The sequence below is a fragment of the Giraffa tippelskirchi genome, chromosome 5 (assembly GCF_054371585.1).
Source record: "Giraffa tippelskirchi isolate mGirTip1 chromosome 5, T2T-mGirTip1v1.2.pri, whole genome shotgun sequence".
NCBI classification, from domain to species: domain Eukaryota; kingdom Metazoa; phylum Chordata; class Mammalia; order Artiodactyla; family Giraffidae; genus Giraffa; species Giraffa tippelskirchi.
The window spans coordinates 46399118-46421186 of NC_137279.1; the positions used below are offsets into that span (position 1 = coordinate 46399118).

General features: G+C 45.3%; 1 protein-coding gene and 1 long non-coding RNA gene across 2 annotated transcripts; both read right to left on the bottom strand.

Annotated features, from left to right (window-relative positions):
• Positions 1 to 4553: 4553 nt before the first annotated feature.
• Positions 4554 to 8859, bottom strand: C5H1orf202 (chromosome 5 C1orf202 homolog). Its single transcript, XM_081486854.1, has one exon. The coding sequence runs from the start codon at positions 5125 to 5127 to the stop codon at positions 4666 to 4668; it is 462 nt and encodes a 153-aa protein (XP_081342980.1). The 5' UTR covers positions 5128 to 8859; the 3' UTR covers positions 4554 to 4665.
• Positions 8860 to 13810: 4951 nt separating this feature from the next.
• Positions 13811 to 14951, bottom strand: LOC145505108 (uncharacterized). Its single transcript, XR_014052847.1, has 2 exons — positions 14409 to 14951; positions 13811 to 14130 (listed from the first exon to the last, which is right to left on the bottom strand). It is a non-coding gene; the product is annotated as an uncharacterized LOC145505108 (long non-coding RNA).
• Between the last annotated feature and the right edge of the window lie 7118 nt (positions 14952 to 22069).

Consider the following 22069-nt stretch of genomic DNA (forward strand, 5'->3'; position numbering starts at 1 on the left):
CCAGAGACTGAAGTCAGGCCACAGTAGTGAGAGCACTGATACTAGCCACTGGACCACAAGGGCCAGTGACAAGGTCCTGGCCTGTTAGCTTTGTAGAAATGCATTTCTTTCCACAAAGAGACAGAATGTTGTGAAACAAGTGTTTCTAGGAGGAAAAAAGAGTACAGTCACATGGGCGGACTCAGAGTTGTGCCCTTGTGATAGTTTGAATCACTTATAAGGGGCATTTCTTCCAGGTTTCCTCTGGCCAGTCATCCTGCACTGAGTCCATATTTGGTTTATCTCAGAGTCCTCTCCTGTGTGCGCAAGCATCTCTTAGCCAAGGTGGATTCTAGTGAAAGGCCCTATGGCGTCCCTGGCGGCTCAGACGGTAAAGAATCTGCCTGCAATATGGGAGACCTAGATTCAATCCCTGGTCAGGAAGACCCCCTGGAGAAGTGAATGGAAACCCACTCCAGTATTCTTGGGCCTGCAATGCAGGAGATCCAGGTTAAATCACTGAGTTGGGAAGAGGCCTATGGGTAGGTTGACATCACCTGTGGGGTGGCACTTCCTTCCTTTTTGACCACTGAAGAGCCTTTCTGCACATGTGTCATCAGGAAGGTCTCTTCAACCTCAAGAATGAGAAATACGTGGTCTCTTTATCTGGGAAGGGATCAGTTCTTCCTTCATCTTGAAGTATCTGTTCACAGCGGACAAACTGCAGTTGCTCAACCTGGGGCCCATCTAGCTCCTGCCTCAAGATAATAAACTTCAAGTCTATTTTACCACAACTAGTAGTATTTTTTAAATGATTCAAGTCACATAGTAGTTGTCAGGAACATAATATTGTGACGTGGGTTCGATCTCTGAGTCGGGCAAGTCCACCGGAGGAGGGTATGGCAACCACTCCAGTAGGAGCCTGGCAGGCTACAGTCCATAAGGTTGCAAAGAGTCAAACACAACTGAAGCGACTTAGCACGTGCACACAGACACACACACGTAAATAAAGCAATTCTACCTGTTCCCATATAAATCAGATGGGGGGAGTGGAGAGGCATCTTAAATCTTACTTCTCTCCCTTGGCTTCCCAGGTGGCTCAATGAGAAAGAATCCACCTGCCAAGCAGGAAACGTGGGTTAGATCCCTGGGCTGGGAAGATCCCCCTGGAGAAGAGCATGGCAACCCACTCCAGTATTCCTGTCTGTAGAATCCTATGGACAGAGGAGCCTAGTAGGCTACAGTCCATGGGGTTGCAAAGAGTCAGACACAACTTGGTGACTAAACAACAACAGACAACTCCCTTGGTGGGAGAAGTCTACCTCACATGCCTAAACCCGGGCCTCTATATATCCCTTGGAGACCCCTGGCAGAGCAAAGCCTGCAACTCTGAGCAGGTTGGCCTATTAGTGAGCTGAGGCTCCTCCTTTTGGGCTCCTCACTGGTAACCCAAATCAACAGCATGCTTCCCTTCTCTTTCAGAGGGTAAAACATTTTAAGGTCTCTCTTGAACACTCTCTAAAACCAAGTAGGAATCTGTGAGGCCATCCCAATGCAAAAGACTTACAATATACCCCTGTTGCTTGTTTGTAGCAAAAAGACTTCAGTCTCATAGACCTTCCCCTAATTCCAAAGGGCAGATTCAAACAGTTACTAATTAAGGAAGTGAAGGAATGCAGAAACAAAGGAAAGGCAGTCAGAAAACAATTGTGCAGCAATAAAGCCCAGTCCTAGTTCCTCAAGAGATATATTGATATGTCATAGTGTATATGACAATATATCTTTGAGTTCTACATGAGCCAAGGCCCCCACCCTGGTGGAGGATGGTAACTTCTAGGTGAGTACCAGCTTCCTGGAACACCATTACCTCTCCACCAACCAATCAGAAGAAAGTCACACACCCTGTAGCCCTCACCCCAAATTTTGCCTATAAAAACTCTTCCCCAAGAAGGGGCTCAGGAGAAGTAGGGGACAAGCTTGTCCGAGAACTACCTCAAGGTCTGTGGTCTCCTGGCTCCCTACAGCAAACATTTTTCCCCTTGAAGTGGCCTGAGGCAGAGCTACCTTACAGAAATCTGGAGTTAGAGAAGCCGTGGCAAGAGGCAACAAAAAGAGCTTTAACTTAAATGAAGACCCAACCTGACTTACCTCCTCTGGCCAAGAGACATGCTTCTGGAATATCTGCACCAGAAAACACTCAACCAAAAGTGGCTGCATAATGAGGGGCTGCATTTCTTTTTATTGGTTTTCTTCTCAAAGGAAAATGGATATAGGAGGAAGAACAAATCAGTAGCCAGTACTACTCCAGCCCCAGAGGATCAGAAGTTAACACTGTCACCATAAAATACTCTAAAATTCCAGGGGAAGGAGGGTATAGTGGAAGAAAAACCGCCAGCAGGTATTCCAACCCAGCACCCTGGTGTAGCATCCACACCCAAAGGCCATGTTTCTGCTGAAGATGGGCTTTGGCAGGAGATACCCACTGGTATGGGGCTTCCCAAGTGGCACTAGTGGTAAAGAATCTGCCTGCCAATGCAGGAGATGCTGGAGACAAGGGTTCAGTCCCTGGGTGGGGAAGATCCCTTGGAGGAGGGCATGGCAACCAACTCCAATATTCTTGCCTGGAGAATCCCATGAACAGAGGAGCCTGGTGGACTACAGTTTGTGGGGTCACAGAGAGTTGGACAGGACTGAAGTGACTTAGCAAGCATGTACATACTAGCTGGTATAATAGCCCAGAGAGTGGTAAAAGCTACCACTCTCTTGGTTTAGGAGGAATTCATTACAATCAATTGTCAGGAGGAACCAGTCACAGGCAGACAGCACTACCAAAAATGTAAGGTTTTGTGTGGACAGAACGAGAAGACAGAACAAATTTTCTAAGATAAACATTTACATTATGCCATGTGCTTATACACAGAGCTGACATGAGTATGTGTATGCACACATGTGTGAGTTAGTGGAAATGTGTCCACACAGACCCAGGCACAGCCTAGACCAATTTCCTTAGCCTCATGAAGAAGATGTACTGTAGAGGCCATGGCCTGTCAGTCAAAACAAAAAGGCACAGCTACATTTAAATTAAGGATCGGAGAAAATTAACTCTGCTTTAGTTTGGCTGTTTCCTTTCTGAAATAAATAAACCCAGGAAACATTAAACAGTCAGAAATTCTTACATATTATTCAACAGCACCTCTGTTTTGGTATTTGAGGTTTCAGTAATTTGATATTCTTTTAATAGCTTCTCCTTTTATGGTCTCTTAGTTTCAACTTCTCCAAGCAAGGAAGATTCCATTGGGCTGCTCCCTATGGAACAGCTTATAATTCAGGCATCTTGAGATCCCTGGTCCAATCAGCTATAAGGCAAGATAGCCAGACTGGTTTCCTTATAAGGATGGATGCTATGAAGCTTAATGGCTTTTTGTTGAAAATGCACTCCCCTATCCCAATCCTATAGAATAATCTAAGATGTCTGGATGATGCTAGGAATTAAAAAAAAAAAAAATTAGTAGAAGTACAAAATACACCTAACCTCAATCACAGAGAATTGTGTCCTGTAGGACCTCCTTTTCTGGTCCCAGCTTTCGGCCTATGCCTTGCTTTTTTCTGCTGTTCTCAGTTTCCTAGGTTCCGGTCTCCCGAGTCCTTATTTCTCCCTTATCACAGCAATGAACTGAACAAGGGACGGTCCTCCATGCCCACTTCCCCGAAGATGACTTTCTAGGCCAAGAGCATGGGGAGACCCCTGGAAGGCCTCAGGAGCTCCCCAACGACAGGAGCCACAACAAGCAAAGAACCCGAAGGCCCACTGCTCAGGGTCTCTAGTTTGTTTGAAGTGCTGCTTTGGCCAGGTGGGGCAGGAAGGGAGGACAATAGTGGTCTGGGAGTAGCCCCGGGAGAGACAATTATACCAGTTTAATAAATACCTTGACTACATACAGCTCTTTAGTGTACTCCAGCACTTTCACTTCTAATATTTTACTTTCATCCTTGCAGGCCTGTAGATACAGAGTATCATTAGCAAGCTTTTATTGATGAGGAAGAGGAAGAAGTTAAAGACGCATCCAGGAATCGCCCGAATTCCTCTCCCTTTGCACTTTCATCTCCAGCACAAGTTTTCAAACTCCCACATTAGCCCCCAGGCCTTGGTCCTAATGTTGGTTTACACGGGTTCATCAACGCCTGTAAACGAAAGATCAAAGCAGGATTTGCTCCTGGTAGTGTGAAGTGAAAACCTCGAGCATCTGTCTTTAAAAGAAAAAAAAAGTTTTAATCCCAGAGGGCCTGCCTCCAATTGAAGACCACTGCCTCTCCCACCTTCTTCTGGGGAGTTCAGGGAAAGACAAGGCCCTGCTTTCCTTTTCAGCTCTTCCTTGCCTGGCAGCAACCGCCAGAGAATATGCAGGGACCAGAGGGATCCCGGGGCCTCGGCGACGACTAACTCCTGATCCGTTCCGTTATCAAGGTCCCAGTCCCCAGAGAAGAAGGAAGCCGGTTCACAAGACTAAAACCTTGGTTTCAAATGCATGGCCCCCCCACCATCCCCGCCAAAAAACCCCCCCCAAACACCCGCATTTCTTTCATTCAAATGGAACTGGGTTTATTTTCATATCTTGCCTTTACTAAACAAAACAAAATCAAAGCTCTGGGTGCAGGAGGCGGGGCAGGGTTCCGGGCGGCCGCGGCCTACTCGCGGGCCTGCGCGCGGTCCAGCACCAGCAGCGGGATCTCCTCCAGCCTCTCGCACCGCTCCCCGCGCCGCAGGTAGCGCCGCCTCCACGCCACCAGCCTCTGCAGCAGCTTCCGCAGGCTCGCGGGGCCCCAGCGGCCGCGCTCCTGGGCCGCTGCCCCGGGCCTCGCGTACCGCGCCTTCTTCCTGCGCAGGCCGCGGGCCTCACCCCGCCAGAAGAGCCGCCGCCAGCACCAGCAGCCCGAGCAGGAGCCGCCGTCGCCGGCCGCGCGCCGCCCCGCCGCCTCGGGCTCGGCGCGCGGGGGGCCGTCCTGCTTGAGGGGCGCCATCCTCTCCAGCAGCCCGTGCCGCACACTGCTGCGCCGGGTGCAGCTGAGCCGCGCGTCCGCCATGCCGGGCCCGGGCCTCTCCTGCGAGCGCGTCGGACTGGGGCCACGGCCTGAGACTCGGGAACACATGGTCCGGGCGGCTAGACAGCGGCCTTAGGACGCGACAGGGCCGCTCGAGTCCTTTCTGCCCCTTCCCGGGTGCGCCCCGAGGCCTTACCCAGTAGACGTTACCAAGGAGACCCGAACGCTGACCGCACAATGCCCGATTGAGGCATGCTTTCAGGGTACCGAGCACGAACCCTATCCCAGGATCCAGAGTCCCACATGGTGCCTCCGGCCACCAATACGCCGGCCGAGTTCGCTGTTGAGTGATCTTCAGACAGGGCCTCAAACAAGCCAGAAGGGCCCCAGAAGGTTCCTGAGGTCCAGAGCCGCATTTACCGTATTAGGCTGCATAGCCTTCACTGGTTACTTAGAGATCAGTCCTCCTGCTGCCCTGGAGGCTTCCAATAGTTTGTGGACTGGTTTCAGGTGTGCTGTATTTTTCAGCCAGCAGGGAACCAGAGTTTCTGGAAAACTCTCAAAACCTGATTTTCTTCATCTGGCCTTACCTAAACATCTCTTTCCTTGTAGGATTATCACTGATTTTTTTCTTTTTCCACAGTAATTTTTTCTGATGGCACACATAAAGTTTTAAAGAAATTTTTGAAAAACACAAATACAAAAAAGAAAACATTTTTTCCTGCTTCTTTGTGTACATTTTTGCACTTGTTAATTTCGTTAAATTCAAGTAAGGAAAAGCTAAAATAATGGCTACCACGTATCATGCTTATATGTGCTAAGCACTCTACTAATATTTTGCATAATTTTCCTAGTTTATTTTGTAGCCCACTGACAAATGAGCAGGCTCAAGAGTGAGTCTGCTTGAGTTTGAATTCCTGCTCTCACAGTTACTAGCTTTAATTTTAGGCAAGTTACTTAACCTCTTAGTGCCTCAGTTTATTCATTTGTAAAACTGACAATAACAATCCTACCTCTCTGGGAGTTGTTATGAGAATTAAATGAGATAAAATACATAAAGCACTAGGCATATGTTAAGTGCACAGTAAGTCAATTATTTATACAATCCTTGCAACAATTCAAAGTGATTCCCAAATGAAAAATTCCCACTTTGCTGATTGAGAAAACTAAAGCTTGGAGAGGTAAAATCATTTACCTGAGATAGCATAACTTGTAAACTAAGGAGCTGTGATTTGAACCCCAGATTCTTTGAACCCAGGATAGTAAATGACTGCTGCTATTGAGCTTTCAACTATTCACCCTGCCAGTACAGCATTACTTCTTCTGGTACATTTATCCTCAAAAATGTCCACAGTTAATAGTTAGGGGTCAACATTTAATTCTTGTGTAGCCTTTGGATAAAAAAAGAAAACACAAAAGAGGAGAACGGAAAAAAAAAACCTCAGCTATTCAGTCCTTTTTTCTAGCAACTTTAAAATTTTCTAGTCATCTTGACAGGAGCCTTTCCATTCCTATCACCCCTGAGCACACCCTAAGAGTAAAGTCCCTCTCACCTTGGCCTGACTGTGCAGAACCAAACCTCACAAGCCATTTCCCTTTAAGAACTGCTTTATGTTTTAGTTGCTCCTTCCCCAACTCTCCACGGATGCCTCTTTCTTATATTCAGACTGTCTGTGCTTCCTGCCACCCGAACCAGAGAGTGAGCACAAGGTAAGTCCTAGTTGATACAACTGGTAATGAAACAACAAGCCCCAACGCAGATAGATTGTTTACATGTACAGTGCAAGGAAGAGCAGCCAAGGACACCAGCTCCCCACGGCCGTACACAGGGCAGCATTGGAACAGAAGGGCCAGGTGACTGCAAAGCAAACCCTGTTTCTGAAAAGCTGATGCCATGCCGCAGCTAGTTTACAGGCTGCAACTGGGCCCAAGAGCTGGAGGACAAGGCAGAAAGTCTCATGCATCATGGGAACCTGAGAGGGGATAAGAAACTGTCTCACAACAGCCTCCTAGGAAGAAAGGAGGCAAGTAGAAAATGGTCTTGCTGCTCCTTACAAGCCTTGCATGCCCTCACGCTCCAGGAAGATTACAGAGTGTTCTACCAAGATTTAGATTCACCAACAAGTCAAGCCTGGCCTGTGTCCTATGTGGATGTGTACAAGGTCCCCAGGGCACCATGACAGACCCATTTCCCTTCACAAACCAACTCACATGCTTCCGGAATCTTTTTCTGGCTGTTATGAACTGAATTGTGTACCCCACCACCACCAAAGTTCATATATTGAAGTCTGAACCCCTAGTACCTCAGAATGTGACTATATTTGAAGATAGAGCCCAAATAGGTAATTAAGTTACAATAAGGTGATGATGATGAGCAGTAATCCAATATGACTGATGTCCTTATATGAAGCTTAGGACACAGACACTCAGAAAGGGAAGACCATGTGAAGACACAGGAAGAAAGTGGCCTCCCACAAGCCAAGGAGAGAGGCTGCATAAGGAACCAAACCTGCCAACACTTTGATTTTGAACTTCCAGCCTCCAGAATTTTGAGAAAATTAATTTCTATTTTTAGCCACCTGATCTATGGTATTTCTTTATGGCAACCCTAGCAAACTAACCTACTGGCTGACTGGCTTTGCCTCCTATTTTATTCTGCCTTAAATCCCCTTCTTGTTCCTCGGTCGTTCCATTCTGCCAGGAAGGATCTCCTTATCACCCCTGTGCACAGGATCCTCCTTGTCAAGGTTCACTGTATGGATGCCCTCTGTGTGACTCCTGCCAGGCCCATGCATCTGCCACTGCTCTGAGGCCCCTGTGTACCCAGGCCACATGGAAGGTCTGGGCAGCCTCAAACAGAGCCTCAGGCCTGGCTTAGAGTTTGGAATTTTTAGGTACCTGTCACCTGCACAGCTACTCAGTCCTAGAGGACACTGGGTCTAGGGTTGCCAGATAAAATACAGGATGCTTAGTTAAACTTGAATTTCAGGACTTCCCTGGTGCAGTGGATAAGAATCTGCTGCCAATGCAGGGGACACGGTTCAATCCCTGGTCTGGGAAGATTCCACATGCCATGGAGCAGCTAAAGCCCATGTAGCACAACTACTGAGCCTTCGTGCTGCAACTACTGGAGCCCACATGCCTAGAGCCTAGAAGCCGTGCTCTGCAATAAGAGAAGCCACCAGGGTGAGAAGTCCATGCCCAGCACCTAGAGAGTAGCCCCTGCTTACTGCAACTAGAGAAAGCCTGCATGCAGCAACGAAGACCCAGCACAGCCGAAAGTTAATTAATTAGTTTAAATAAAATAAAAATTATGTTTTAAAATTTGAATTTCAGATAATCAACAAATAGTGTTTTAGAATAAGTGTATCCTAAATATTGCATAGGCTATATGTCTAGTAAAGAATTATTTACCTGAAATGCAAATTTAACAGGGTTTCTGTATTTTCACTTACTACCCTACTAGGGTCCTGCAAAGAGTCCAGGGCACACTCCATTAAGGCATTTTGAGGGGATTTCCTCCAGGTCCCTCAGCAGATCTCCTGGACCCAATGCTGGCCAGAGGCTACAGCACTCCCCATGGCCTGGAGCCCAGCAGAAGCAGGCTTCTCAGGCCCACCTTGTCCTAATCCACATACCCAGAATAGCACCAGAGACCTGGAGTCCCCAAAGTTAGGAAGAGCAAGAAGGGACAACAGATCTAGACAGAGTCCTTGGTACCCCCTCAAATCCAGAAAAAGAGGCAGAATAGCATGGTTAAGAGCATTAGCTTTGGGGTCATTCAGACCTGATTCAGAGTTAGCAATGTGGCTTGAGTAAGGCATGGAAACTTTCTCAACCTCAGCTGTCTCATCAGAGCACGGAGCCGCTGTTCCCACCTACCTCACACTGTCATCCATTGTGAGGAGCAAAGAGACAGGGCATGTCAGGCCCTAACACCGTGCCCGACACAAAGCAGGTGCTCAAGAGATGCTGGCGCCACCGCTGTGGAATCCTGTTCCATCTTCATGCTCCCATCTCCCTGCTCCCATCTTCCGCCCCAACACTTCTAGCACACACAGGTTCTCCCAACATGAATCCCAGCAGAGTCTTCTTTTCTGAAGGCCTGTAGCTCATGACAAGCTCTGGGAGCTCCAACTCCTGGAAACTTTCCCAGGAAAATTTGGGATGCAGAGACATGGGATAGAAAACAGATGGCTTCGGTTTTTTATGATGTGGATAGTGAAAGGTCAGTTAGCTCTGCAGGAGCAAGCGCTGTGCCAAGGGGACCCGGACCATGAGACAACCATCCTCGCTTCTCTAGCCTAACACTGCCCTGTCTCGGACACCTGCTGACTACTCCACCAGGTCCAGGCGGAGTAGCGTCAGCTGAGCCCCAGGAGCACATTACGTCAGCACTTGGGTCCAGCAAGGTGAGCCCAGGGACATCATTCCTGTATGTGAAAAGTGACACGTTAGCAGAGACATGAAGTGGGAGACTGAGACCACCAAGGGTGACCCCTGCCATTCCCCAGATAACTGGGCCAGAAGTGAGGTATTTACCGAACAAAATAGAACAGGTTTTGCCTCTTCTCTGTGGATGTTGACCTCATTCTAGTATATAGACTTCCCAAAGTGACTGTTTCAAAATCGCTCTTTATTATAAGAACTAGTGTTTTACCCAGATACTTTGAGATAAAATTGTGATGAAATAAATGCACGCTAAGAAAGGCCTGGTTTCTGTATTAGGAAAGTAAATTCTGCATCCAAGGACATCGGGTAATGACACCCTCCAATGTTTGTACCCTACTGAATATTATAATGACTATGAGAGAACCAGATTCTCTTCCTTTTACTGTGCGTGGGTAGATCTTATCATCAGCATGTCAAGGCTACTGCAGTGTTGGTATAGCCTTGATGTCAAACAGGGCCACCCCTTGGAAGTCCCCAAAACCAAAGCCTGTGGAAATTCAAAGAATTCTTCCCAGGATTTCTGCAAATCCTTCGTCTCCCGATGTACTCCTCTCTCTGACTTCCACAAACTCCTTCCCAAATAAAGCATGAAATATTCCAAAGTTCATAGATTTTCATGGAAATTTTGGAGCAGGAACTAGATAACGGGATCACAAATCACAAATGCAAAAATACAAATGACTTCCCAGAGAACACTAAATGTCAAGGTGTCCACCTCTGTGGAGCTTCCATGGCCTTCACTGACTTTTTCACGCTTCCTAGCTCTTTCCAACCCTGCCACTCTCTTCTCTGCTCTCCACTTCTCTTTCCTCTTCCTCATAAGAAGAAAAAAAAAAGAATATTCCTCCCTCTTATTCATGGCAAAGTAGTCCCCTTTCCACTGATACTTCACCACCTGTAGATACCTGACTCCAGGATCTTGCCCATCTCAATCAGCTTAGAATTATCCTATAGAGACATATCTGCACCTAAGAGAAAACCTTTTCACCTCCCTACCTTGAGTTCATTTCTATCGTTATATTCTAGACCTTTGAAGGATGACTTTCCTACGAGATCAGAGGTGGTGGGTGGGTGAGTGAGGGAGGAGGAGACATAGTCCTGAATCAGCATCAACAGAATCAGTGCCTTCATCACCGTCATCATTACATCATTATTACCGTCATCCATTGACCCTTGCCATTTTACACCACACTGTACCATAAGGAGTATTACAGGCATGATATCACTTCAGCCCCACAACCGGCCTATAAGGTAGAAAGAGTATCTCATTTCACTGATGAGGACACTGGTATGTACTTTGCTGTGGAAGGATCCATGGCTAGCGGAGACAGCAGGCTATACCAGGAAAGGCTTGTGAACATAACCCTGCCTTGTGGATCAATTGAGAATTTGACTTGCCCTCCCAGGAGGAAAACTAGGTACTACCAGATTGGGGCAGAGAGGGCAGGAAGGTTTGAACTAGGCAAAGATATGAGTTTGATCGGGGATTTTGGGGTGGGAGAAGTTAGGATTTTTTTTTTTTTTTTATGAGAGAAGAAGCTTTCACAGTTTTCTTGGGGGAAAGACAAGACACACAATTAGATGCTGTATTGGGAAATAGGAAGGCTCTGGCCCCATGGAAATAGGGAGCTGGTAGGAAAGGGACCAAGACAAAGCTATGCTGGGTTTCTGGGACTAGAATCCAATTATTTTAAACCAGGGTGTTCAAAGGAACCAGGTCTGTGTGCTTGTCATTCACATTGATTAGTATATGGTCAGTGACCTATAGTTTGTAAACATAACTTTTTATAATCTTTGAGTGGCTTTTCTCATTTCAATTTTTCTTTTGCTGTCTTTGTTATTCTTTTAGATGATGCCAGCCTACTTTATTTGTTATAAGGAAGATATAAAAAGGGGGATTTTTAAGTTTATTTTTTAAAAATTTGATGCAATTTTAAAGGCTATTTCCATTTACAGCTATTACAAAACATTGGCTCTATTCCTCGTTTTGTGCAGTACATCCTTGAGCCCGTCTTACCCTCAATAGTTTGTGCCTCGTACTTCCTCACCCTCTATTGCCCCTGCCCCCTCCACTGGTAACCACTAGTTTGTTCTCTGTGAGTCTGTTTCTTTTTTGTTGTAATCACTAGATGGTTGTATTTTTTAGACTCCACCTATAAGTGATATCACACAGTATTTGTCTTTCTAACTTACTTCATTTAGCATCCAAGTACATCCATGTTGCTTCAAACGGCAAAATTTTTGTTCTTTTTTATGGCTGAGTAGTACACATTTGTACCACATTTTCTTCATCCATTCATCTGTTGATGGACACTTAGGTTGCTTCCATATCTTGGCTATTGTAAAGAATGCTGCTATTGGGGGGGTGGTGGTGGTGGTTTAGTCTCTCAGTCTTGCCTGTAGTCTGCCAGGCTCCTCTGTCCATGGGATTCTCAAGGCACGAGTACTAGAGTGGGTAGCCATTCCCTTCTCCAGAGGATCTTCCCAACCCAGGGATCGAACCCGGGCTTCCTGCATTGGCAGGCAGTTTCTTTACCACTTGAGCCACCTGGGAAACCTGTAAGTTAAGAAGGGGACAATCAAATCTGCTTTATTTTAAGGACAGCTGTGAGGCTCTCAGAGATATCCATTATCATGAAGAAATCAGCTGGACAATAATTTCCAGCCCCTCAACTCCTCATTGGCCTTTGGCACCAAAAACTTTGCTGTCAACATCACGTGGACAATTGCGGCAGTTTGCTGCATGATTGTCAGAAACCCCTGAGGCAGCAGGGCAGAAAATCCAGGTGATTCACCTAAACGGGCCGAACCCTAGATGGTTAGGAGACGCAGCTTCGTTCCAATCTCCGCTTTGTAGGAAGAGACTTGGCCATGGGGTGCTTTTACTTTGGCAAATGTCTTGTTTCAGGAAACCGGAAACATTTGTTTCAGTCAACAAATTCCTTTTTAAACACCCAGTAGCCTGGCAGTTTCAAGAGAAAATATTTGGGTGAGTGGTTAATGTTGTTTCTGAAAAGAAACAAAGGCTGAAATGTCTGTGGTTCAGACACTGCTGCTGCTGCTGCCAAGTCGCTTCAGTCGTGTCCGACTCTGTGTGACCCCACAGATGGCAGCCCACCAGGCTCCCCTGTCCCTGGGATTCTCCAGGCAAGAACACTGGAGTGGGTTGCCATTGCCTTCTCCAATACACGAAAGTGAAAACTGAAAGTGAAGTCACTCAGTCGTGTCCGACTCTTAGCGACCCCATGGACTGCAGCCTACCAGGCTCCTGTGTCCATGGGATTTTCAAGGCAAGAGTACTGAAGTGGGTTGCCATTGCCTTGCCAGTGAAATATTAGGGCCAGGCATGTTTTGGAAACTTTTCCAGCCTGTGGAGGTGAGGAGAGGGGATGGGACATTGGAAGACGTCATTGCAGTATGGCTTTCTTTTGCACACAGGAGCTGGTTCTCCCAGCTCCCAGGAGCAGCCCCAGCTCTGCATGTTGCTGTGTTTCCCACAGGTCATCCACAGACCAGACCGCCTACCACGAGGAAGGCTCAGGGAAATAGAGATGGATACTTGCCCTCCAACCCCCACTTCCCTAAGAAGAGCCCCAGCCCCCACTCCCCATCTTAAATGACCTTACTCCTCCCAGGACAGAGTCTAGAACTCAGGTTACATCAGAGAAGTTGTCTCCCTCAGAAACTGGAATTGGATCAGAGGTTCTGGTCAGGTACATGTGGGTGGACCCGAAAAGTCATGTCAATTCAGGGTGAGGGCATGTCATTCCTGAGCTTCACATACATATAAATGTGGAAATACCTATCTCTTCAGTATACTCAAACCCCTGTCAGGTGAGGGTCCCATCCATTCTCAGGGATAGAACAGACCAAGATTTTTCAACAGCCATGTGAAGCTATTTATCAAGGTCATACAATAATTCTCTAGAAAATCAAACCAGAATTTGGATTTCTTAAATCCAAAGTCAACTTATACCCTATGAATGAGACCTGCTACCTCCCCTGGAAAGCCACACACACATATGTTCGATTACCAAGATAACGCGAATTAAAATCTGACAGTGCTGTGTGCTAAGCAGCATTGTAACCTGAAAAATTTAGGGCTATCATCAAAACAGCTAGTATTCAGCAGAAAATTACCAGGCCCTGAAATCACTGTAGCTGGCAGACCTTCCAAATTATGTATATTTTAGGTTATGAATGTTACCTTCAGCTCTATTTTTAGCTTTCCACTCCTACAAAAGCATTTGTAAGAACAGAGAAAAATCTCTGTGACAGAATCTATTAAGTGTGAACTGCTCACCCGGTATCTCTGAGGGCAGAAACACTACAGTTTCTCTGATTGCACTTCTTTTATTTTTGGAAAGTAATACAAATAGATTTTTAAATTTTCACTTCTTCATAGTAGAACACTTAACACTTTGTAACATTCCTCAAGGTCTGTAAATGAAATCATTAACACTTCGTCTTTTTCAGGCATGAAGTTGTTGAGAAGTCTGAAGAAACAGGATTTGCTTTTTCCTTGACATCCAAATTCTAAAACCACAGCCAGAATGGTGTTCACAACAAAGTACCAAGGTGATGGCTTAGATTTTTCTGAGGCAGGGGTCCCCAACCTCCCAGATCTAATGCCTGATAATCTGACGATCTGAGGTGGAGCTGATGTAATAATAATAGAAATAGAAAAATGAAAGTGAAGTCGCTCAGTCATGTCTGACTCTTTGCAAAATAGAGTGTGCAATAAATGTAATAAGGCGTTCCCCACCCCTCACCCCACCCCAGTTCGTGAAAGAGTTGTCTTCCATGAAACTGGTCCCTGATGCCCAAAAGGCTGGGGACCACCGCTCTAAGGAGTGTGTTGCATTCGTATTTCCCAGAAGTGGACAAATCACCCTGGGTCTCCCTAAACCCCACGTGACCCAGGCTGAATGCATCACCTTCTCTCCAGCAACATCAGCACAGAATGAGTGGAGGTCATCTACCTCCACTCATGTGAAGATTCAGGGAGATGAAAAACTGCAAGTAGAAGGTTAACTGAGGAACAGAAGACGGTGGGAGGGGGAGTCCCATGGGATACGGGCCCCACATGAGGTGGGGCCTGAGAACTGAGGCTCCTCCACCACAGTGCACCTTTCTGGAGGCCAAAACTGCTCCCTCAGGCCCGCAGGGGGGGTCAGAACTTTACACTGCATTTCGAGGGCTTCTTTCCTTGAAGGTTATGAAGAGAGCCCCGCTTGGAGCACAGGGGAGAACACGCTCTGTGGATTTCTCCAAGCTGCCAGGGGGCAACTGTCACCACCCTGTCTAACCCCTGGGTCACTCACAAGGGTCTAACTAGAGAAGCTAGGTCCTTGATGAGGCCACGATTCACACCCACCCCCTGCCATCGGTCACAAGAGGCATCAGAGAAACTGACCCCCAGCGGTGGGTCAGAGGAGCTGTCCGGACACCAGGGCACAGCACGGGCCCCCAGGCCTGCAGTCACAGCGAACAAGCAAAGGGTTTTTCCCAAGCCTTAGCTCAGCTATTGTGGGGCCAACTTTCCTTACTTTTCTGAGACTTCAGTTTCTTCATTTGTGAGACAGAGACTATTATAGTATCATCTTCAAAATGGTGAGGATTAAATGGGAAGCAAGCAGCAGACCTGGGCTTGGGTCAGGAAGATCCCCTGGAGAAGGAAATAGCAACCCACTTCAGCATTCTTGCCTGGAAAACCCCATGGACAGAGGAGCCTGGCGGGGTCCATAGGGTCGCAAAGAGTTGGACAAGACTTAGCAACTTAAACACCACCACCTTGAAGGTACTTTGTTAGGTGCAATAAGATGTGAGCCATTATTATGAATTAATGGGGAAACAGAGGTTCGTTGTATTACATTCACACCCAACACATGGTCCTGTCTATTGTTTAGTCACTCAGTCTGTGACCTCATAGACCGTAACCTGCCAGGCTCCTCTGTCCTTGTGATTTTCCATGCAAGCATACTGGAGTGGGTTGCCATTTCCTTCTCCAGGGGATCTTCCTGACCCAGGGATCGAACCCGTGTCTCTTGCATTAGCAGGCAGATTCTTTACCACTAAGCCACCAAGGAAGCCCCAAAGTCCTGTCTGTAGAAAGTACTTAATCAATATTTGAGAACAAGGAGGATTATTTTAATTATTTCAAAGTATACTGATCCCCACCCTCACCACCCACACAAGCCACAGACCAGGGGAGAAAGAGAATGCAAGTCAGGAAGTGAGCGGAAGGGGCACACCCTCTGACCTCTGGTGGGAGCTGGAGATTCTAGGGGTGGTTTTTGGATGGATCTGGGAGCAAGGAGACCAAGTGTCAGCCTGCTATAGGCATTGCCTGCTATAGGCATTGATGCTTTCTTTCCTTAAAAAAAGAAAAAAGTAACAATATCAGGCTTTAGTTTCCAGGCAACCGTGTTCTATTGAGTCCCATGTTTTGGCAGTTCTTTGATGCGTGAGTCATATTTATGGTGAACTCTATGCAGCAACTCCATGTGAAGGAACCCAGCTTAGACCCAAATTGAGAATATAGTGGGGTTTCTTAACTTTTTCTGTGCCACAGACTCATTTGGCAGTCTGGTGAAGTCTATGGACCTCTTATAAGAATGTTGTTTCTAGATGTGTTAAAAGCAAATTGCATAGGATTATAAAGGAAACAAATGTTTAAAAAATTTGTGATAATCTACTTGCTTCATTATTAGCATAATTAATAGCAAGATCAAGCAGCAGTTCTACTGTAACTATCAAAATTGTGAAAGTGATGAAAACAGACAGTAATCCCTGATAGCCCAAGCATCGGGGTGTGATAGAGAGTGTCTGTGGTTTCTGCTGGTGACAGAGTCGAGGGGACGGCTGGTGCTGCCGTGGTTTGCTGTTGTATTTGTAACGGAGGGAAAGGCCGGATTTCATTTGGAGGTTGGTAACTTCCTAGGTCCATGAACTTCCTGAAACTTTTTCATAGTCCCCCCTGTTAAGAATCCCTTCTAAGGAAGCAAGCAATTCCAGGTTCTACCCCAGATGTAGCTTTCTCCCCACTCCTCCATCCCCTGTTGTCTATCAAGGATGTGTTAACGTGAAATCCAAGTGGGGTTCTGTAAGGAGGACCACAGTCATAAGTCTCCATTGGATAAAACTTAGAGAAGATTTCCCTCCAGGACAGCAGGACCAACTCATTTATTATTTATTAGCTGGGGCATTAGGAGCCTCTTTTTAAAAAATTTTTGTCATTTAAAAAACATTTTATTTTTATTGAAGTCAGTTGGTTGGCAATGTTGTATTTGTCTAGGAGCCTCTTCCGGGCAGAGCCTCAGGAAGCCACGGTGGTGGTGGAGTGTGGGGACGTCACAACAGGAATTAACACAGAAGCCAAGAGGATTTGAAGCAGAATAGATACATGTGTATGCATGGTTGAGTCCGTTTGCTGTTCACCGGAAACTATTACAACATTGTTAACTGGCAATGCCCCAATACAAAAGAAAAAGAAAAAAAAGAAGATGAGAGGATAACAGCGGGAGAAGAGGACAGACTGCCGAGGGAAAGACACATGTCTAGAACCAAGAGCACTTTTAACCCACACCAAGTGTCACCTTGCTCTGATTCTGAGCAGGGCATTCTCAAGAAACACAAAATGTTTGTTAAATTACTACCCCTAAGATCAGAAGAGTAATTTATGGAGCTTCTGAGAAAGAGGAAAAGCAAAGCAGAGGTGGGGAACGAGACAAGGGTGCTGTCCATTGTATTACCATGAGCCCTCTACTCCAAAACCTGCAGTAGAATTCTATTAAAACTCACAAAATTGTTGGTACAGATGGATTTCCATTGGAAACCAGTGAAGGGATCAAGTTTTATACCAAGGATAATGTGACATTATATGAATGCAGAAGGCAGATGGACAGGGAGGCCTTGACTAGCATCTGGATCATATTCCAATAAATGACTGACCAACTGACCAATGTGGACAAGACACCCCAACCCCAGATGTAGCTTTCTCCCTGCTTCTCCAACCCCTATTGACTATCAAGGATGTATTAAAGTGAAAGCCAAGTAGGGCTCCGTATGTACAACCACAGTCATAAATTTTCATTGGTTAAAATTCACTTTGCTACTTTGAACTAGGTCTTTTTTTTCATTCACCTCCAGATTAGGTAAATCACCCATTCAGACAGCACAGCTCTGATGAATGGCTTGGATCCAGGTTTTCAACCCTGTACATTAAGGGTCCAAGTGGAATTTCACACCTACTGTTTCCATCATTTATAACTGTCCTCATTTGGGGAGGCATGAATTTTCAGCTAGACTGAAAACAAGATGTACAGTCCTCTGGAAACCTCCATCTCACCAAAATTATAATTAAAAAATACAATAGGAAAAATAAGCTTTTCGTTGATAAGACTTGACAGATGCTAGATAAGCACTCCACATACTCAACTCAAGTTTGTTAATTAACACAGACTTTGCTCATTACATTAAGTTAAAATACTGCAAAAAGCAAGCAGGGTATGTATTAGAGTTTTTTAGAGAAATAGAACCAATTAAATATCAATATAGCGATTTGTTATAAGGAATTGATTCGCATAATTGTAGAAACTGAAAAGTCTCAAGATCGGTGGTCAGTGAGCTGGAGATCCAGGATTGCTGAAGGTGTAAGTTCCAGCTCAAGACTGGTAGGTTGGAGGCCTGGAAGAGCCCATTTTGAGTTCAAGTCGAAAGACAGGAAAAACTTTGAGTCTCAGCTCAAGACAGCCAGGTAAGGGACTTCCCTAGTGGTTCAGTGGTTGAGAATCCACCTTCTAATGCACGGAACACAGGATTGATCCTTGATCTGGGAACTAAGATCCGCTGTTCCTTGGGGCAACTAAGCCTGTGTGCAGCAACTACTGAGCCCAAGTGCTGCAACTAAGATCCCGTGTGCCACAACTAAGACCTGATACAGTCAAAAATTAATTAATTTTTTTTAAGACAGGCAGGAGGAGTTTCTGCTCGCTCAGACTTTTGTTCTTTTCAGGCCTTCACTGGGTTGGATGGGCTCATCCACATGCAGGAGGGCAACCTGCTTCACTCCATCTATGGACTCAAAAGTTCATCTCGTCCAAAAACATCCTCACAGACACACCCAGAATAATGTTTGACCAAATGTATAGACACCTCATGGCCCATCAATGCAGCACATAAAATTAACCATCACTGAGTCTAACAATGTATTCCAATTACGTGAGGTGAAAACAGAGGCAAAGCAGATCTATTTTGTAAATAGTCAGGAGAGGGGCTGCTATGGAGGGGCTTCTGGTTAGCAGCAGTGTCTTACTTCCTGAGTTGATGGTGGTTACACAGGTATCTCATGTTGTGAACATTTGCTGAGCTATATACTTGGGATTTATATCCTTTTCTGAATATATGTTCAGAAGATTTTAAAGAGATTTTAAAGAGAAGGTGGGAGGAGGGGTACTTGGTCTATTGGGAACATCTGTTGAAATGTTCTAGGAGATAGTGAAAGTTGCTCAGTCGTGTCTGTCTCTTTGCGACCCCGTGGACTATACAGTCCATGGAATTATCCAGGCCAGAATATTGGAGTGGGTAGCCTTTTCCTTCTCCAGGGGATCTTCCCAACCCAGGGATCGAACCTAGGTCTTCTGCATTGCAGGCAGATTCTTTACCAGCTGAGCCACAAGGGAAAGCCCAAGAATATTAGAGTGGGTAGCCTATTCCTTCTCCAGTGAATCTTCTCAACCCAGGAACCAAACCAGGGTCTCCCACATTGCAGGTGGATTCTTTACTGAGATATCAGGGAAGCCCAATACTTTCCGAGAAGTATTATCTCTGGGAGATAACATGTTTTCTTGGCTGGTATCTTTCATCCTCTCAGATTCCTGGATGGGGAACAGATCCTACAGTCTCTGCTTTGATTCCCTTAAATTAAAGCCCAGTTGGGTTGAGGAGCATCTCTTTTGCCTCACGTGCAGTTCCTGACAGGAAGGACAAGGCATACCTTGGCCAGGGGACACTCATGCTACTGCCAAAAACACAGGACTGAGTCCAGTCATATGAGGCCACAGCTGCAAAATCTAGGCAGAACTGACCACACTGAGTTAGCATCATGCAGCCAAGTATTCTTCCATTTTTGTTTCTGTCCTGCTTCCCCGGAGTCTCCTTCTGAACATTCTTGCTTTGAAATTTCTGGGCAGAAAGAAATTGATTTAAAACCCAATTCGTATCTGGCTCTGGGGAAAGCCACAGCACAAATGAGCTTTGGATGATTTTTTGAAGGCATATTGTCTGAATAAATTTTTTTTCCTCTTAATTCTTCCAAGCGCATATTCTTTGAGACACAAGTCCAGAGGCACCCAGGGAGATAAAAAATTGACTGGTTAGGTTAACCAAGGCAGAGAGCCAAGCTAAATTGCTTGGCCTCCAAATTAAAATGCTGGCCTGAATCAAATGCCTTGTTAAAATTCTTAAATTGAGTTTCTCTTTTCATTTGGTAGAGTATTTACTTAGGCATCATGTCAATGCTGGGAAGAGTCTAATCTGGTGTGGGACTGTAGTTCAGCCACTCACAAGCTGACCAGCCTTCAGCACATTATTTAACTTCTCTGAGGCTGTTTCCTCAAACTTGAGTGTTGTGGGATAGATTTTAAATATACAAAGTGCTGAAGTCATTATAGTTACTCTGATGACTGATATATATTCATCACTGTTGTTGTTATTTCAACATCCTGAGAAGTCCAATGTGGGTTTGGCCTAAGAAGTCAAGGTAGTTCGAGGTAGCCATTTCGTTCTCCAGAGGATCTTTCCAACCAAGGGATTGATCCCAGGTATCCTGCACTGCAGGCAGATTCTTTATCATCTGAGCCACCAGGGAAGCCCAAATAGAAGATAAACCCTTTTATTCTTCAGGAAGTTTGTAACTTTCCATTCAACAGCATTTAAATAAAATCTAAATAAAGTTCAAGTCATCAATAGGTCTTGAATCTACCAGATTAGAGTATTTTCAATTAGGTATGCTTGTCTTCAATAAAATAGAATAAATGAAATGTATTTTAAATAGCTTTATTATGCCTGGCTTGTTACTTGTATTATATTTGATTGAATCTTTTGATGACTTGAGTGAGGGTAGGAGAGTAGTGCAGTTAATTGCATTTTGATGAACTTATGGATTTTTAAATCTTGATCATCGTAATTCACAATGACAAAAATAATTCAAAAATACATAATAAATGTATTTAAGAATTGACAGTGAATTAATAGTGAAGAAATCTGGGGTGGGGGATCCCAATTTAACCTTTTTCCTAGCCTTAGAAAAATTAATTTCTTACATAGTAGGTTACAAAGTATAATAATAACAGTACTGAGGCTGATTTTAACAAGCATTTTAAAGATGTGGTTACCGGAGAATATAATGAGGTTCTTCTCCCAGCAGGAACTAGAGAAAGTTTCTCTTCCTTAAATTATCATGTCAGATAAATCCAAGGTATAGGCTGAAAAGAAAATAATTATGTAATCCCTCTGCTTCAACATATCTCTATTTTAGGGAACATAAACTATTAGTAATATACTAGAGAGAATTTTAATATGTGAGTCATAGCCTATGAATCATGGTAACACATCAAAAGGCTCTGATTGGGAAAAACTGAATTATATTCCTATTCCCACACAAAAATAATAACCCTCTTCTCTTCCCACAGGGCCAGGGAAAAACATGGTTTTTCAGCAGTGAACTTTAACTCCTTTTCTTTATTTCTTCCCAATTTGATTTTTATGGGGATCTAGTCTAGGATGGCTGGCTCCTTGAAAACTTACATTATTTAAGGCCCTTTTCCATCCAGCATGTAATTCACACTCACTCTCCCTCCGTCTCAAATTTCTTGCCCTCATTTGCTGTTATTTCTACAAAGATAAAACACTAGGTGATTTTTTTTTAGCTTCAAAGCACTTTTATAATTATCTCACTGGATCACCTCAGCAACTTTGTAGGAAAATGTAAGTGATTACCCATTTCTGCAGACCAGGAAACTTAAGCATGAGAGGTTAAGTGACTTCCCAAGGCCCAAGCCCCATAGTACCAAGTTAAGTAAATAAAGTCCCTCATCATCTTGATGGACTACAGGCTGCACGGTTGTCACGGCAGGCAGAAGGAGTGATGGATGGTGGGTTGCTAACAGACACAGTCGGGGCACGGAGACTTTCTTTCATGGCAAAGAGCATAGAAACTTACAGAGATGGCTACATGGTGCAAGAGGCAAGAAGACAAGGCAGAGAGAGGAGCTCTGGGCTCCCAGGGCCTGGACCTCCTCCCCTCCTGTCTAATTACAGCATGTCAGGCCCTTAACCTTGTCATTACCTACCGCTGCAGCCTGTCTGTAGCTCACTCTCAGACTGCTCTCCTCTCCACCCCACTAACTCTGTCAATATCCCAGTTCCAGCAACCCCATGACCCCACTGAGACCTACCATCCTACAACCTACAGACCTCCCTGCTCCCAGCTTCTTCATGTCCTCTCCTCTCTCCTTATTCACCGGCTTCTGTATTCACTATGATCACTCGCTCATGCCTTCCACTGCTTTGCTCCTCTCTTAATTTAAGGCCTTCT

Bases quoted from the DNA above. Each gene is read 5' to 3' on its own strand.
- C5H1orf202 (XM_081486854.1), bottom strand. From the start codon at position 5,127: ATGTGTTCCCGAGTCTCAGGCCGTGGCCCCAGTCCGACGCGCTCGCAG.